This window comes from Anoplopoma fimbria, chromosome 2 (assembly GCF_027596085.1).
Source record: "Anoplopoma fimbria isolate UVic2021 breed Golden Eagle Sablefish chromosome 2, Afim_UVic_2022, whole genome shotgun sequence".
Lineage (NCBI taxonomy): Eukaryota > Metazoa > Chordata > Actinopteri > Perciformes > Anoplopomatidae > Anoplopoma > Anoplopoma fimbria.
In genome coordinates, this window is record NC_072450.1 from 22,121,190 (window position 1) to 22,138,463 (window position 17,274).

General features: G+C 39.1%; 2 protein-coding genes across 3 annotated transcripts; both read right to left on the bottom strand.

The window, feature by feature from the left end:
* Window positions 1–726: 726 nt before the first annotated feature.
* mrpl16 (mitochondrial ribosomal protein L16) lies at window positions 727–3,587 on the bottom strand. The gene is made up of 5 exons (XM_054618095.1): window positions 3,362–3,587; window positions 2,565–2,636; window positions 2,232–2,380; window positions 1,702–1,995; window positions 727–1,130 (listed from the first exon to the last, which is right to left on the bottom strand). The coding sequence occupies exons 1-5, from the start codon at window positions 3,429–3,431 to the stop codon at window positions 939–941; spliced, it is 777 nt and encodes a 258-aa protein (XP_054474070.1). The 5' UTR covers window positions 3,432–3,587; the 3' UTR covers window positions 727–938.
* A 968-nt stretch (window positions 3,588–4,555) lies between these two features.
* Window positions 4,556–17,028, bottom strand: tgfbrap1 (transforming growth factor, beta receptor associated protein 1). 2 transcript variants are annotated; one of them, XM_054617939.1, is made up of 13 exons: window positions 16,796–17,028; window positions 14,835–15,545; window positions 14,021–14,215; window positions 12,861–13,015; window positions 12,570–12,652; window positions 11,957–12,137; window positions 11,701–11,861; window positions 11,209–11,266; window positions 10,985–11,128; window positions 10,263–10,406; window positions 9,223–9,382; window positions 8,428–8,888; window positions 4,556–7,777 (listed from the first exon to the last, which is right to left on the bottom strand). In XM_054617939.1, the coding sequence occupies exons 2-13, from the start codon at window positions 15,529–15,531 to the stop codon at window positions 7,589–7,591; spliced, it is 2,628 nt and encodes an 875-aa protein (XP_054473914.1). In that variant the 5' UTR covers window positions 15,532–15,545; window positions 16,796–17,028; the 3' UTR covers window positions 4,556–7,588. The 2 variants fall into 2 exon arrangements, with proteins under 2 accessions (XP_054473914.1, XP_054473913.1); XM_054617938.1 differs by having other exon boundaries at window positions 14,835–15,550.
* Between the last annotated feature and the right edge of the window lie 246 nt (window positions 17,029–17,274).

Here is a 17,274-nt window from a genome sequence, read left to right on the forward strand (position 1 = left end):
TGTTATATCTAAGATAAAACAGCTTCGTTGTACTTAAGTCAGGTTCATGTAGAGGTGGACTCTAAGGCAGGTGGGCAAATGTTATTGTCGATTCTTTCAGGCATGAGGGTGCTACCCAAAATTGACCCATTCATTGGAAAAATGTTGATACTTACTTGAAACGCCAAATACAGCTCAAGTAAAAAAAAATATTATTACAACAAATGAGGAACAGGTACAGGTCCAACCTATCTATGGTTGCTATTATTTGTTTTTGTGGATTTTGGTCTTTGTTATATTTTAACTTATATATTGCTTTACAGTACCAGTCAAAAGTTTGGACACACCTTCTCATTCAGCTACTTTGAAGAATCTAAAATATAAAACATATTCTGGTTTGTTGAGCATTTGTTTGTTTACCACATAATTCCATATGTGTTCCTTCATAGTTTGGATGTCTTCAATATTAATCTACAATGTAGAAAAAAATAAAGAAAAACCATTGAATGAGAACTTTTGACTGGTACTGTATATTTTACCAGTAAATCAACAAACCATATAATCACTTGTTACACCCATTAAACCTATTATAAAACTTATAATAAAGACGGTTAATAATTCTGCAATTTTTTTAGTTTTTATTTCTTCCTCATTTATTGAAATATGTAAAAAGAAAAAATATATGTATTCACTTAATTTTTTACTTTTTTGCAGCTGATTAGACAGAAAGACCTTCAAATTCAATACTGAAATACATAATCTAGTTTATTGTTTTTTGAAACAGAAAAGAGAAGAAATATCCCTTCAACAAAATGTAATCTTTCACAATTATGTTTGCATGAAAAATGAAAAATAAAAGAAGATTGCCAATTATGGCTATTTCTTTTGGTTGCTTCCTCCATGGTGTGGTCTGGTTGGTGTTTCAGTATGACACTGTCAATTTCTGTCCCTCAGCTCCGTCACACCCTCTTAGGGTTGTGAAATTTGCCTGTGAAGCGTCCATTGTGGAGCAGGTCAAAGGGGCTGAGCACCTTCCTGATACCCAGCATGTTTCCGCGCGCTATCTCCTTAAAGGTCCAGGGATTCTGGTTGTTCTCCTCCATATCAGCCTGCTTCTTTTGTAGGTCTGCTAAGCTCTCTCTGCTCATCACCTACAGGAAGAACACAATGCAAGAATGTCTGTGTTATTTTTTAGGTATTTAACCCACCAAAGATGTTCAACAGTAAAGTCCTTTTCAACTCAAAATGTGTTTTGCTTATTGTTACTTCACGTGGATCCTTCAATTCACATTAACGGAGAATGGACTATTAAGTAAAATAATAATTTAAGTTTACGTCTAAAGTTTAATCTAAAAAAAAATATATATATATTTTCATTCATATATGGATTTTTTAGAAGATAGAGTAGAGATGTGATTCTGTTATTTAGCCAACCCTCATTGATATTAATGGGGTGGACAAAATAAAGAGAAATACCTGTCAGTATCCAGCAAATATGACCATTAAATTGAATCAAGACCTTTCTAAAACAGTTTTAACAAAAAACAAAATTATGACCTTCATTAATGTAGGATTTATTGAAGGACTGCAGCAAGGTCTGTCTAATAAACTTGCAACTGAATGCAAACATACAAATGAATCTCCAAAAATATTCTTTTGACAAACGTGCTCAAGCTAAAGTATATATTAGACACTAATGGCTGAGGTACAGTATCATCTCACCTTGGCAGGGAAAGGTAGCTTCTTTGCCACTTCAATCAAGATATGCTCAACCTCCCCCAGCTCCACCTTTCCTCCGACTTCCACAATTAGACGGCCATAGCGGACAGGTGTCACATAGTGGTCGATGGCTCCCTTGCCCCCACCCATGCGCTGACCCAGACCTTTACGCGTGACGGGCTTATATGGGCCATTGATGCGCCAGCGTGCAAATGTAGTCCGGGAGTCCATCTTGCGATTGACGGTTAGACGGATCATCTCTATGTGACCCCAATGAAGGTAGCCCCCTCCCATGGCCTGAGCATCATAAAGAAAGACAGAAAATCAGGGAAGTCATGCGAAGAGTTAGAAATATTTATACATATTATATGTAACAGCTGCTTTTACCAGTCATCTCATATACAGTTACAGAGCCTTCATTATTAAAGGCAAGTTATGAAATGCAGGTAATATAATGTCCATAGACCTTAATGCCTCCTGCAGCTGTCAGATATCATTAAACAGCAGTGTTTACAGAACATAAATGCACTGACCACAATAGCGTACTGTCCTGTAGTGAAGGCATTTGCTCCCCTCGTTGGACCTGTGATATCCCGTAGCTTCTTCATCTCTTTCTTTGCTTTCTTAAAGTTAGGCACCTTGTTCATAAACTTCAGTTTGGGTTTCTCTGGCAATACCACATCTTCAGAGATAAAAACAAGATTTTGGAATCATGAACAACATTATCATACAGCATCAAGCAAACATGTCTACTTGAACAAAGCCTGTGGAGCTATCGACGCTGTGTTTTTCCCCACGTCTTCCCCTCTGCTGTGGTACATGTATACATATAACAATGTGTAAATTCAGAGAGGATGAATGATTACCACTGTAGTCTGGAGGGGTTTCATGCGTCTTCAAGCCAGCAGCTAGGACTTTCAAGTGGCTGTGTAGAAGACCTGTGTAACATAAAGCAGAATGAAGAACTGTCACATATTACTGCTAACATAATACTACTCAGTTTAAATTAAAAGTGTGGATTTGAACAGATGCATCTTCAAGCCTCAAGAGTTATTATGTGATATTTTCAGTTTGAATAGAATAAAACCCACTTGAATGCACAGTGGTGCCGTGAACGAAAATGTCCAAACTTGACAGAGTCTGAATTGTGTATTTTGCAGCTCATGGAGACAGACGTTGGAATTTAAACCTTTGTTATATTTGTCCTTATTTGAGACTGTTGCTGTGCTTATATCTCCACATAGAATTAAAAAAAGCACATAAAAGTTATAGAAATCTATGTTTAATTTATGCATTTATCTTACTTCCTCTTTTATATTTATTCTGTGCAGCTGCTTCTGCATGTCAGTGGTTGACACCTGACAATGCAGTACCTTCAGTGTTGTCTTTACGTTAATGCTCTACATACTGCTATACCACTACAATAACGGGTTTACTCTTACGTTGTGTTAGAGGTGACTATGTAACATTTGTCCAGATACCACGAGTTAAAAAATACAATTTTGTCTTCCACTGGCAACATAACAGCAATGCTTATTAATGTGTACGGTCCAATTAATACATGCTCCTCACACGCAATGCACACAGCCTAATTGGGAGCTGGACTAATTGCATTGTTGACGTAAACGTCACTAGAGGGTCCTCCCTGTCTGACCGGTGTTACCTTGTTGAGGACCCTTGGCTCGACAGATGCCGGTCAATCCGCCCACAGCTGCCTTGATGAAGGAAAACATGACGTTAAGGTGGAAAAGGACCCTATAAACACAAAACCTCCACTCCGTGTTTCCGGTATACGAGCATGTTAAGGTGGGCAACTAGTTAAACAGTTATGAACAGCATGCCCTGCACAAGGTCGCTGCCATTGCTAAGCTGCTTCTTCAATTTCCGCCAGAAGACGAGACACTTCCTGTGCTTTCACAATAAAAGTGTCACATCTCCAAACATACAGCCTGACTCAGAAACATATTTTATTTACCAAATGCATGGACAGCAAAGAAATGGTTGGAGTGCACCAATGAATGTCAGCTAGTTATTCCTTTAGATCTCATTGGGGCTAAAACATTTGTTTTTAAATCCTTTATATTTGTGAATTAATAGTTTTTTCCAATTTGCTGTTTGGAGATACATCTCACAAGTGTTTATTATGATAAGTTTATTCAAATAGACCTTGTGGTTACAGCAGTACTTTTCATTCTGGGCAGGCCGTTTTCGATGCAATAACCGTATAAGCCGGGTAAACTGTTCCACTAATACATAGAACACATATTTGAAGTGGTTTCAAAGCAATAACTTGGCTTAACTTTGAAGGACAAAAGAAATATTAAATCAAAATAGTTAATAAAATGTGGTCACTAAAAGCATTGAAACCATAAAACAAATACACTACAATGGCTCAACTGAACTTGTACTTGGTAAGAAACAATGTTACACATGTTCAGCATCAAAAAAGAATGAACATAACAGCTTAGTGTCTTCTAAGGATGAAGAAAGACATTTTGGGAAATTTGATTTCCATGTTTTTTTGCATTTGACGTTTACTTTAGGAGTGGGCCCGGCCACCTCAACACTACAAAAAGCCTTCAGCCACTTACATTTATAAGGTTCGGTGTCATACATGTTAGGCATGGTGTTTTTATACTAAAATCCATGATAATTTTTTGATCCACATAGTTCATTGAAATTCAAAGAAATACCATTGCTAATGAATCAACCCTCTTCATCACAAGTAAGCCATCAGGACCTTCATTGAAAAGAGCGATTACAGGAGAGAAAACCCTAAATAGTCATGCCAAAACATACATGGGAATAACTTTTAGGTGTAAAATGTGAAATTGAGACACAGATGGGTTGACGTATAGTTTCATGTTTATTAAAATGGGACGGATTTACAGTTTGCACCCTCCATCCACATTGGCATTGATTTAGAAAGCAACAAAACAAGTACAAATGCATTATATACATACCAGTATACATATAATTATAAAACAGTATTTTTCACACAAATGGACTGTATTCTTTTAATTATTTGAAGTCATGGTTAGGAGGCCTTTTAAGCAAGCTACACTTTTACTGTTGAGTTGTGCATAAGCTGTGAATTCACGTCATGGAAAGTGAGTCAAGTTTACAGAATCTACCACATTCAGATCTCCGTGTTAGAAAAATTGTCCCATGTTTGCACAGAGTTCCCTCACAGAAATGTGTTGCAATTACAGAAGGATAGCATCAACAGCACAGGCGCCAGAGAAACAAGAAAAACCCACAAAACAGTAGAAGGTTGGACAAATGTAAAAAACTGAGGAGACACTCCTGTTCTTTTGGTTTTTGCCTTATCAGTAAATGGCAACGCTAAAAAATATAGACGATTGGAGGCTTGATCTAGGAAATAATTAGCGAATATCTTGTAGAGTTTATGGTGTGTAAAGAGTAAGATTTAATTTTAACATCTTCTGATTTTAGAGAAGTTACAACCATTGGAAATAGCTTTTTTATTTTAACTGTAAATTTGGATGGGCATCTTCAGTGAGAGGCTGACAGTAGCACATCTCTAGGATGAGAGACAGGTGTTAAATATGGAAAAGCAAACACATACATTTCATGTGTCTTCTGCCACCTTTGGTAAAACAAATTGTGAGAGATTCTGTCTGCAAAAACTCACAAAAGAAACCCATCCTTTTAGCAAAGCTTCACCTCCAGCAAACATCAAGGAATAGGCAGTAATGAGAGCTGAGTTGTTCTTGAGGGATCAAAGATCTGAACTATATAGGTTTTGTTTTCACTTAATTTCAAAATAAAAAAGAAAGGAGTTGTGTGCTGTGCAATACCATGCATTATGTAACAAGGATTTTTACTTTCATTAGGAATGCTGTAGACAGTAATCTTTGTCCACATCAACTGCTTAATCTGGATTGTTTCATGCTAGTCCTGTACAATGTCACAGTATGATGCAACAGAAGGAAGATATTTTAATAGCTCAGGCTGCCAAATAACTTCCTTTTAACCAAAACCAGGGTATGTTATTGGATTGTGTTGTGGTGAATAAAGATTTGTTCCCAACAGTTTTTTTTTTTTTTTTTTTTACCATCATTTTAAAAAGGATATTATATATAATTTAGTAGAATTGTGATAAATTATTTTCCATTATGTTCCACCTGTGGTTCATTTAATTTGTTTTAAATTACTTCGATCTTATGGTCATATACTTCTTAACCGCTAAGTAAGTATTTTACAATGTGTAAGCTGTTTAAAAATACCTGAATGACCCACAGAACATAATAACAGAGATGAATTACAATTATCTCTGGTATTCAAATTGAAAATGTTTGTGAACAAATTACCTGCATGCCCGTCCTGAAGACAAATTTAATTTCAGAATAAAATAACTAGCTTGGCTTTCCCAACTATTATGTTTGCCACTGACTGACATTTGTCTTGTGCTGACAGGATTCAAAACATCTTCATCACTGTATGTTTCCTAGCCAAACAAACAAAACTGATCTATGACAGCAGGCGAGCAGAGAAGATCCCTCTTGATTTATTCATTTGTGACTCAAAACCAGACAGAATTTATGGAGCTTGACTTCACATGATTTGACGAGACTACATATCTGCCACTTGTATCCGAGCCGTAACATTTGCAGTCACATTTCACAATGTGTCTACTGACAATTTATCAGGAAATATGATCCGTTTTGTGCAAGTTTTAGAAAGTCAATCCGATTGGTCCTTGCTGCAGTTTGAGTTTTGACTCCCCAGTTACACACATTGATGAGCAGAGGAGCACTGTGAGATTTCATGTAGTGTCTTACACCGTTGTTGCTCCACAAACGACACATTGAGACAAAGTTTTCAACCATTAAAACTTAACTGTTTGGATCAAATTGTTGAACTGAATTACTGTGAATACAACATCCAGTGCCCTTATAGCTGAGGGGAAAATAAAGCAGCAGCGAGACCAGATCTCACAGAGTAAAAGACAGACATAAAAGACTCAGTTTCCATCAGTACTGATGCATCTTTGTAGTATTTCACATTAAAACCTAACATTGCAATGTGCAAGTTAGGACAATATTAATACAATACCCATATGAGGTGATTAGACCAGAACTGTAAGAGTGGTAATACTTTGCATGCTTCGCAAATATTTGCAACAGGTTTCAAATAGTGTGTGTTCTGTAGCTCAGACAGTTTCTCAAGTTCATGTTTAAAAACTGTTCAAGCAGAGACAATGACCGGTACAGCACTGAACCCACGGATAAGCACAGGAGCCTGTATTTGATTTATTCTCTGTTTCAATGGATTAAAGGGCGGGTTGACTAAGGTGTTGTTTCTGAGTCCCTGTTCAGGCCTGGCACTAACATGTGTCTTAAGTGGAGAGCTCTAACCTGTCAGTTCACATCTGGCATTTAAATGAGTCTTGAGTGACAAATGTGATTGTATCTCACTTCCTTGCTCAATCTGCAAATCATCACCTACATCATTTCCATTTGCAAAGATCAAATGCATTGATTTTTTAAACTGGCAGGATGCAGCAACGCAAATGAACTGTGTACAGTTGTGTTTGGGGGGTTTTTGAATCACAAACAAAGTAATTTCATCCTCTTAAAAGCCAATGCCAGCTCTGAACGGGGTTTAACGTCTATTAAAAACTTGTAGTTTGACAGTGTGGTATAATTGCAGCACAGGAATAAATAGATGAAATCATCTGTTCATCCCTCGCACTCTCAAACACATACGCACAGCTTTTTTTTGTGTTTCTCATCAGCTCCATAGCAGACTCTGCTATTGGCAATGGGTGTTCTGTGCTTTTTGTTATCCCCACAGTCCTCAGCATGTCCTGCCTTTGTTTGGTGCCTCTGATCACAGATCACATGGCAATTTGAAGGGTCAAGTCTCACGTATGGTTGCTGCTATTAGTTAACTGTCTCTTTGTGGGAGAGTCTCTTACTCTCTGGGCGACACAGTGGGTATGGACAGGCACTCCACCTGGCAGACACACCACGTCAGGCTCACTAAAGGTGTTGTGGCACAGGCGGCATCCTTTCTTTTCAGACACAAAGATTGGTTTCTTGCGGTCTTTCAACTGAGGAGAAAATACATGAAAGAAGAGTTACAGTGATGAGCCCAATGATAACACTGCAGATGTAAAAAAATACAAGATAAAGCGGAATAATCCCGTATAGGATTTAGACAATATATGCTAACTCGTCAGCATGTGTCAATACTAAATGTGAATATTTGTTCTTCTGTTTTTATAATCAATTCAAAGATATTCATGACAAAGAAATACAAAAATAAAACAGATTCCAATCTGACACAATTAGATATCTGGCAATTCCAAATTTCTGGTAGAAATTCATATTAATAACCTAAGACTTATTTATTTGGGAAGCTGGAACAGCAAGTCAGTTGTTTATTATTTAATTGGTTTATTCATGATTGCTCTATTTGAGAAATATTGAGGGAAATGTAACTTCACAAACACCTTTAAAAGAGGTAGAAATGTGTTAATATTATCAGTATTATTGCTATCAAGCCTTTGTGAAACTAATGCTCATATTGTTTCAATAACAAACTTGTTAAGATAAAAAAAAAAAATACATTATCTAATAAATGTTGGTGTCCTACACTGTGAAACAACAGGCTAAACAAATATAGCAGTCTGAGGAAGGAGAAAGTATTAACTCATCTCTCTAATTTGCATGTTTTTGTACTGTGTGGTGCGTTTCTCACCCTGTCATGCAGCAGTTGAAGGTTTTCGGAGCGGGCTAGCCCCACAGCGATCTGGGATGTGCGGCAGGAATGCATACTGGCCCTGATGGCTCGACCCAGAAAGGGCCGCAGCAGCTGCAGTGACCAGCCCTCAGGGAGCATGCGCAGGACACGAACTGCATCGAACACCTCGCCGTGCCGATTGAGGAGGTCCACTGCTGCCATCTCGAGGTCTCCACCTCCCGCTGCAGCCTGGGACTTTCCAGGAGGGTTCCTGTCTAGATAAACCCCCAAAAGCAGGTGGAATAGCTCCTGTCGATACGCCGAATCCCGACAAGAAGAGGCCCAGACACAGAAGGCCTCGGCAGATGGGAAGTCTCTCAGCTTGTGCACCAATATATGCAGTGCTTTATCATGCTCCTCCAGTTTTCCATGTAGTGTTGCACGCTCTAGCAGCAGTGTTTCACAGTTCTCCATCTTACCTAAAAGGAGAAGAGGAATATTAAACATTAATGGTCAAAACCTGCATAATGATCTCTCTTTGTGACTTTTGAGAATCACACCTTGCTATAAAGGATTCTCCAGTCACCTTTACACCCAAACCTGCACTAAGACTACATTGTATTTACGATGCTACAATCTGTCATACAATAGGTGTTAAGTCTAAGATGACAGTTGTGGTTGTACTATAACAAGCTAAACGTCCTGGTTAAAATACTGCAAAACAGCATTTATCAAAGTTTATGCACAAATAGAAAGATCCATCTTATAAATAATATATCCAAATGTATTTGCAGCTTCAGACCTGTGACTCACCTAAAAGAAACTGTGCACGGTAAAGGCTGGACACCCGGAGCAGAGCCTGGAGCCTCTCTCTAGCTCCGGAGATCTGCTCCTCATCTGCTGGCGACTTCGACAACAGCGACAGGACCCTCTCCAGGTACAACACGGCCAGGTGTGTGTGGAACTTCTCCTTCTGCATCCACAAACATGGGAGAGAACAATCTAAAGTCAATTCATTTTCTGGGATGAAAATAATAATAGCAAAAACAGCTATCTTAAAATCTAAATGTTTACATTGATAGCCAATTGCAATATTCATATTTTCACTTGATTAAGGAGCATTTTTTTTTTTATTATTGCCTTAATCTGAAGGTTTATTAAGAATGGTCTCAAAACTAAAATTACGAAAGAACAGGATACCAACAGGATTCGTCTTTATTAAAACTACTGACATGCCCATGAGACGGAGGAGCATCTCAGTCTGAGTTTGTAGTGGCCAGCTTCTCAGTGTGAATCTGTGAGCAGGGCACTCCTGAAAAGGAGCAGTGGTCTAAGTGACATTATCTTTGTTAAATTAAGCTCTAAAAACCAATGCAAAACTTAATCCAACCATTTACTCAAGTACTAATGTTGCAGAACTCTTGGAGGGAGCCAGGCAGAAACTGCAGGTGTATATGCCGTTTAAAAAAGGCGTCCTAGCTCACAGGTCAGGATTGCAGGAGGAAGTCAAGAAGCTTACAACTGAGCCTGTGTCTCATGTGACCAGCTTTACTTTTAGAACGTGTTCAAAAGTTAGTCTATTGCAGTCCATGTAAATATATCCATAATAAAAATTCAATTTAGTACTTGGCTAACCGATACTGCAAGGAAAGTCCTCTAATGATGCTTTCTTTCCTGCAAGAAGGTTGGTGTTTTGATCAGCTACCACACTGCATCTCTGGGGCTAGCACAGATTGTGTGTGTGTGTGTGTGTGTTGCTCAAGGACACTTCAACAGAGCTGATCACTTGTTGACACCAAGACCTGAACTAGTGTCTCCTAGTTCTCTCTCACCACGAAGCCTTTTTACTCTACCTGTATCCGTCTCTCCAGCACCAGGTGTTCCAGGTAGAGAAGCAGCGCCTGGCTGTGCTTTCCCAGGTAAGAGATGACATCATCAGGGTTCAGTTCTGGAAGCTCTTTAATGGCAGGCCTCTTAGTAAAGATGTGAACACCTATCTATGAACAAAAAAAAAGACAAAATGGTTTACACTATAGCTATACCACTTCATTCATAATATGAGAACATTATGTCATAAAATTAAACAACCCACAGTGCCACAAGAGAAGACTATCAAGGTTTTCTATTAAAGCCACACATAGAGCTGTATGCAGGGAAATATGAGGGAGCTCTATATTAACTTAGAATAAAAAACTGAAGAATTGGCTTGTGAGCACGCATTTCCTGCAATCGTGAATGTTTTAAGCACTTCTATTCAATCATCCGATATTCAATGTGGATTGTTTAAAAGTGTTACTTGCTCTAAACTTTATATAATTATGCGTATGTGCTGTGGTTATGTGAATTTCATTGTCATTTCTAAAATACAGATTTCTATGGTTTTATCCTTTATCATCTGAAAACAAGTCCTCTTGGCTAATTTGCGGTTTTGTTTTTGGATAGTCAATGGGCATAGTCCTTAAAATCAATAATTGATATTTATGAAAAAATGAATGCAACTCTTTTCAATTTAACCATTATTAATAATCCTGAGAGCACAATCATTTGGAGGTAATTTGAGGTCCTGGTAACCTACCGTGGGATCTTTCCGCAGGGCCCAGTCTGAAAACTTCCACACAAGGTCCAGATTGGAGCAGGAGCACAGAAAGTCCACAATGTACTCATAGAGGTCAGATCTTGTGGAGTCCTGCAGATCCCCATCTGCCACTCGAATCCACAGCTGTAAATAAGGAGGCAATATGTTAAATACCTAAAACTTCAGTGAGCAAAATATAAAAGACACATTTTAACCGTACATACCTGAAGTGCTGCTGAATCCTGACCATTAAAACGATAGAGCAGCCCGAGTGCAAAGTATCTGTGAGAGGATGGAAAAGACTGAATGAAGTAAACCTCTCCCTCATGATTTTTGTACAAAGCAATTCAATTGGCTTGACTAAACTGGACACAGTATTAAAGCTTTACCAGGATGGGAATTAACAGCAAGTATTTACCAAACAACGTCCCATCTCAATCAGTCCATGTAGGAAATACACTGATCCCCAAAGTGCTAATTATCAGCTGGAAGCATATGACACCATCAAACTGAGACAACCAATTTACCTCTAATCACTCTTTAACAATCAGTGCAGTCACAATTTTGGATGTGTGGATGCGGTCTTGGATTAATTGTTTGTGTGTCCATTCCAATTATAGCACTTCTATAGAATGTGAAGGCTCTTAAAACTATGAAACGTCTGTGTTAAAATGATCACTTATAGTACTTATTGACAAAAATGATAGTATACACACTTGTGATATTTCTCCAGCCATGGGACGCTGTCTGCTAGTAAGCAGGCGTTGTCTGAAGCTAGCAGATCTAGAAGGCTGTCATGATCCTGTTCAGCATACAGCTTTAGCAGTGCGGTGTCCACGTCCTCTCTGCAGCCATTGGCCACCTCTGTGCTTCGTACCTGTGGGTAGAGATAACAGAAATATTATGCAATACATATAAAGTATTACCATGACCTCTGAGAAAGTGATCTTGCTGCACAATGTCTCGATTTACCTCTCCCAAATAACTGATAAGGAATTTCTTGCATCGTAGCACTTTCTCCTGGTCGCCCTGTGCCAGGTGGTTAAGATCTGCATACTCATGTAGAGGAGGGTGGCAGCGTGTGAATGAAGAGGAAGCTGGCAGCAGCAAAGGGTAGAGAGATATCAACTCCCGCACATCCAGCTGACCCTTCCTGCAAATATAAAAAAAGGTAGCAAAAAAAAGTGAGTAAAGCAATCAAAAATTGAAAGCCAAAATCTAGAGGAAGACAAAAGCAGTGTTGGAACGCACACGACACCTCATAGCGGCACAATCTGAAAACATTTGTTCTAATATTAAGAATTTATAAAATTCAATGTGCACTGGTATGGCAGAAAAGTACACATTGATTGATATATGATTAAAATACATTTTGAAATGTGGATCCAGATTCACACAAAAAATAAAAACAATTTCAAAGTTTACTGCAAAAAAATAAACACTATTTCAATATTAATGACTAAACTTTTTTTTATAGCTGACATAACATGAGTGTTGCTGTACCAAAGACACAGACTGTTCTATCCCATGACAAAACAGAGCAGTAAAACAACCCAGTTTTAATAAAATAAACTAACAGTCTTACCTGAAGTGTTCTTTTGCTTCTAGAAACTGAAGTTGGCCAAACTGTATGAAACCTGCCTGCTGCAGGATTCTTTTGTGCAAAATCTGTGTATGTAGAAAGAGAAAATATAAGAGACAATTGTGTTTTTTATTTAATTTTTAAATACTGTCAATGATGTAATAGTTTGCATTAAATATCTCAGCTCAGGCAAAGCTAGCATATTATATCTGATTAAGATTGATGAATCACACATGACACTATCTTTTGACCATATTTTAGCCATTAAGTCAAAACAGCACACTGTTTGTTTACCTGGAACTTCTCTTTGGGAATATTTTGCTGTGCTCCCTCTGTGAGGAGGAGCGCCTCCTCCACTCTGTGACTGACCAGTAGGTCCTGGATCTGTCTCTCCAGGGGCAGGGGAACCAGGACATACACGGCCTTAGTGGAAGCCAGAATGACCTTTCCTAAAAACACACAACACTCACAGGTCAGGACTTCAACACTCAAACAGCCACAAATATGTGATATCCCAAGTTATTTTTTTACAACCAACAGACTCAACCTATTCTTAATCCTGTGGTTCACACTTTTAAAACGTCTTTAGCTCTGAGAGAGACAGCTTCACGTGTAGCGCTTCAGTTGCTTATCGTTTGTTGAACTTAAAGAGTCTCTGTAATAGGAAGAGGTTGCTAGTGCTCCAGTTCCGGTTGAGACTCCAGTGTACTAAAAAGTACCTTAAAAGGTTTTGGTTTCTCATTCCAGCCGGCCAAAGCAGTGGCTCTTTCAATCACTGGACTACTGAATAACAGTCCTGTTTTTCAATTCCTTTTTTCACAGATCTGTGTGCAACATGGAAGCTCTTGACATTTAAAGACTGGGGTTGTAATGGTATGATATGGTATGACAGTACGATAACCATCTCAGAAAATACCTTGGTTAAAAAAATTGCAAGGACCAATAATGTGTTATATAACAGAAGCATGTTAGTTTACATGTTAGCAGCACTATAGTATTTAAATTAACTATTAAATGAAATATTAACATATACTGAAGGTGCACGACAGCTCAGCCAGACTGCTTCCATCTGTACATTAAAGTGCAGAGCTTAATCGGTGAAGTATTCTTTTAAACCTATTAATACAAGAGAAAATGTAATAAATGGTAACATGGTTGATATATGTTAATGAGTACTCCTGCAGGAGGCAGGACACTTGGCAGGATCGAATGCATCTTAAACATAATGCGCCTGTCAGGTGAAACCTCATATAACAGTTCTTCACCTTCTTGTGTATTATTAAGGGAGCTTGTTGGCCTTTTTTGACCATTAAATGTGTTACAACCTTACTGAATAATGGCAAAATGCACGAACATCAATCAGATATTCACTCCTTCGAATTTCTTTTGATAAATATTTGGTTTCAATAGATGACATAGGTTCAAATCCTTGAGAAAGCAATGTGTGAAGATACCTTCAAAGTCTTGCAGAATGTGTCCATCCCTGAATGAAAGGGTTTGTTTTAGCTGCTGGTCCAACATGCTGTGGATGGTGATGAAGCTTTCATCCAAAGCAACCACGTACGGAAAACACACAGCGGCACCAATCACGCTCTCTGACCAGTTGACTGGAGCCCGCTGAGATACCCCTTCTGCATTGGCAAACATTCCTGGGGAGCGATGGGGAGAGACAACTTCAGATTGATGGAAGATAAACAGGGATGCATCATGAAACACTCTCTTAAGATAAGAAGTACTCATAACTTTTCAGTAGCAGATACACACAGGCTGTGGAAATTGTATTTTCATGCATGATTAATGCTGTACATAAAAAAGCTGTTAGTTGCAACCATTGAGTAGAAAGGAAACAGTTGAAAAAAAAAAAAGGAAAATTACCAAAGCATTAAAATTTAAATACCACAACAAATGCAATTTACAGGTCGAAGAATGATGAAAAATCAGTAGAGAGAATAAGGCCAACAAATATGTATTGAGTAAATGAATTAACAGACATTTATATCACATTTTTGTCAGTACTTGCCAGCTGTAAAAAAAAATACTATTGGTATAATTAATTCATAAACATGACCTGGATGTAGACAAATGGCAAAAAATGTATCAATTAACCGATAAGATATTACAGATAATTAAAGTTTCTGCTAAAATTGACAATTACTCACTGTGAGTGGAGTGCATGCACGGTTTAAGACTTGTTAATAGCTGACAGCTGACAGCTGACAACGTGCTTTTTAAAAACCTGCAGATACCATGTTTTTTGTCCCGACTTACCCAGACCACCAGGTGCTGCTAAGAGGAACTCCTCCCTGCCGATCCTCTTCACAATGGGTCTCCTCTCTTCACTGTTGTAAGGGAAGAGGTCTTGGGAGGCTCCTGTGTTGTAGTTCAGAATCATGTACTGTGTAGCGAGGGCCAGGCACAAGAAGTAACCATCGACACTGACGGCACAGGGCTGCTCAGGAGTGGTCACCTCTTTGACCAGCTGCACTCGGTCCTCATACACCATGTAAATCTGCACCGTGCGGCGCTTGGAGGAGAGCACACCCATTTCCACACAGAACGGATCACCGTTCACCGGGTTCTCGTTGATGCAGAACGCTGTCACGCTTCTGATCTTGGCTCCACCTCCTGCCGCCGAGGGCACCGTCTCCAGTGTCACCATGTCGACCAGGAAGACTATTCCATCACAAAGCACTATCAGACGCTCCAAAGCGGAGGCAGCACGCAGCTCGGCAACTGGTTTCTTGAGGCCCAGATATTTGTGCAGCAGCTTCTGAGCAGAGTAACTCAGCTTCCCTTTGGATGAAGTGACCTCATCAAGCAGGAAGTGGTGGATGAAGCAGTCATTGGTGCCCATGTACAAGTGTTTTCCACAGCATTCAATGCACTCGATGTTGATGCGAGCCTTGTCGCCCATGAGGAGATCTCGCTCCACAGCGGGGACTAGCTCAAAAGCCTTCACACTCATCTCAGCCAAGGCATCTACACTAGATGAGGAAAAACAGACAGGCATCAACAAAACTGCATACGAATGAAACGATCAAATTGACAGTACACTGCAAAATATTAATGTGAACTCACTGGCAATATAACTAATCATAAATAAGATATACGGAGGCATGGGTGTATCCCTCATTCACAGCAGACTCTGGATGTAATGCAAATAATTTGGCTCATCTGATTTACCTTTAATAATAACACAAGAGTGAAGTAAAAATCCCAAAGATTCTTTATATCTTAAGGGTTTTTGAAGTGTTGGTTGGGAAAAACATAATCTTGGAGCTCTGGGAAGTCCTACCAAACATGTCTCAAACTGACATTTCACAGATCAAGGAACTGAGTAATTGATTAATAAAATGAGAAGAGTTGTAAGAAGCATTGTAAATAGCCTCAACAGCAGAGAGACGTAGGTTCGCACTCAGATTTGGCATTGAGCCTTTGGCTGTTGAATGATGACTGTAGATGTCGACGTGGTGTATAAGGCATATGATTAAGATGAGGGTTTGTTAAGGATTTACAATCAACATATGGAAGTGTTGTGTGTTTCATAAGCTTAAGTCACAAGTCCTGCTACATATGGATGTACACTGTATTGTGTTTAGGCTTTCCTTTTGTTTTGTTCTTGGCCTGTAATGCCAGTCGAGTCATGTACTCCCACTTATGGGCTGGGCCCTTTGGGGTTGGTGATACTGGCTTAAACTACTACTAGCCCCCATATTCATATATATATATATATATCATATATATATATATATATATATATATATAGATGATAATATTAAGTGTTTCTTTTCTTAGTCAACAATCTTGAAGCTATCTTTAAAGTCTGTTATGGTAACTTGGCTACTTCCCTACTATTGTATAATGTTAATGCTAATTCACATCCTTACCAAAAACCTCCTAAGTAGTGTAGTGAATATAAGCTACTCCTATTTTCGTCAGGTTTGGGTTTACACTCAACATTTGTGGTAGAGATCAGCTGACACATTCTCTCATAGTGACAGCTAAAGAGGCTAACGCTAGCTAGCCAGCGGCTAAAACCAGTAGCTAGACACACCCAGTGTACTGGTTCCCACTGACTGTCTGGTGGTAGAATGGTTTGTTCTGAGGTTGAGACACATTAAGCATGCGAGGAAGCCATGGTCAGACTGAAACACAGCGTGTACTAGGGAGCTTCTGGGCCAGCTAGCTAGGCTAACGCTAGCTTAACCAGCGGTGCTAATGCTACCTACCGCTGCACACTGCGCTCCAGACGGCGGGCCGGGTCACCACCGACAGGCCTCACTGCTGCAAACACAGCCGCCACGACATGTAGTTACAGTGAAACGTCAATAGAGCCATGGTGCACCGACAGGCAGAAAACACAGCGTGAACGGCTCGCTTTAGGTCGTCGTTGTCCCGCAGCAAACGTCGCACATTTGCACTAAAACTCCTGCTGGTTGCAGGTGATACGGTGGTGCGTTCAAGAGCGTCTCAGCAAGAAGCAAATGTGTTGGGGGTTTTTAAACGCACTTCAAACATGACCTCGTGTGTTTCCCAACAAAATAATCAATAATAAAATAATACAGTACCAGTCAAACGTTTGGACACAACTTCTCATTCAACTACTTTGAAGAATCTAAAATATGAAACATATTCTGATTTGTTGAGCATTTGTTTGTTTACCACATAATTCCATATGTGTTCCTTCATAGTTTGGATGTCTTCAATA

What these genes read in the sequence shown, in the direction of transcription:
- mrpl16 (XM_054618095.1), bottom strand. Translation starts at nt 3,431, where the DNA reads ATGTTTTCCTTCATCAAGGCAGCTGTGGGCGGATTGACCGGCATCTGT. An exon ending in AGCCAAGGGTCCTCAACAAG is followed by an intron (nt 2,637 to 3,361) that starts GTAACACCGGTC and finishes TATGTTACACAG; the next exon opens with GTCTTCTACACAGCCACTTG. An exon ending in AGCTACCTTTCCCTGCCAAG is followed by an intron (nt 1,131 to 1,701) that starts GTGAGATGATAC and finishes TTCTTCCTGTAG; the next exon opens with GTGATGAGCAGAGAGAGCTT.
- tgfbrap1 (XM_054617939.1), bottom strand. Translation starts at nt 15,531, where the DNA reads ATGAGTGTGAAGGCTTTTGAGCTAGTCCCCGCTGTGGAGCGAGATCTC. An exon ending in AGGATTCAGCAGCACTTCAG is followed by an intron (nt 11,129 to 11,208) that starts GTATGTACGGTT and finishes CCTTATTTACAG; the next exon opens with CTGTGGATTCGAGTGGCAGA. An exon ending in TTCAACTGCTGCATGACAGG is followed by an intron (nt 7,778 to 8,427) that starts GTGAGAAACGCA and finishes TTTTCTCCTCAG; the next exon opens with TTGAAAGACCGCAAGAAACC.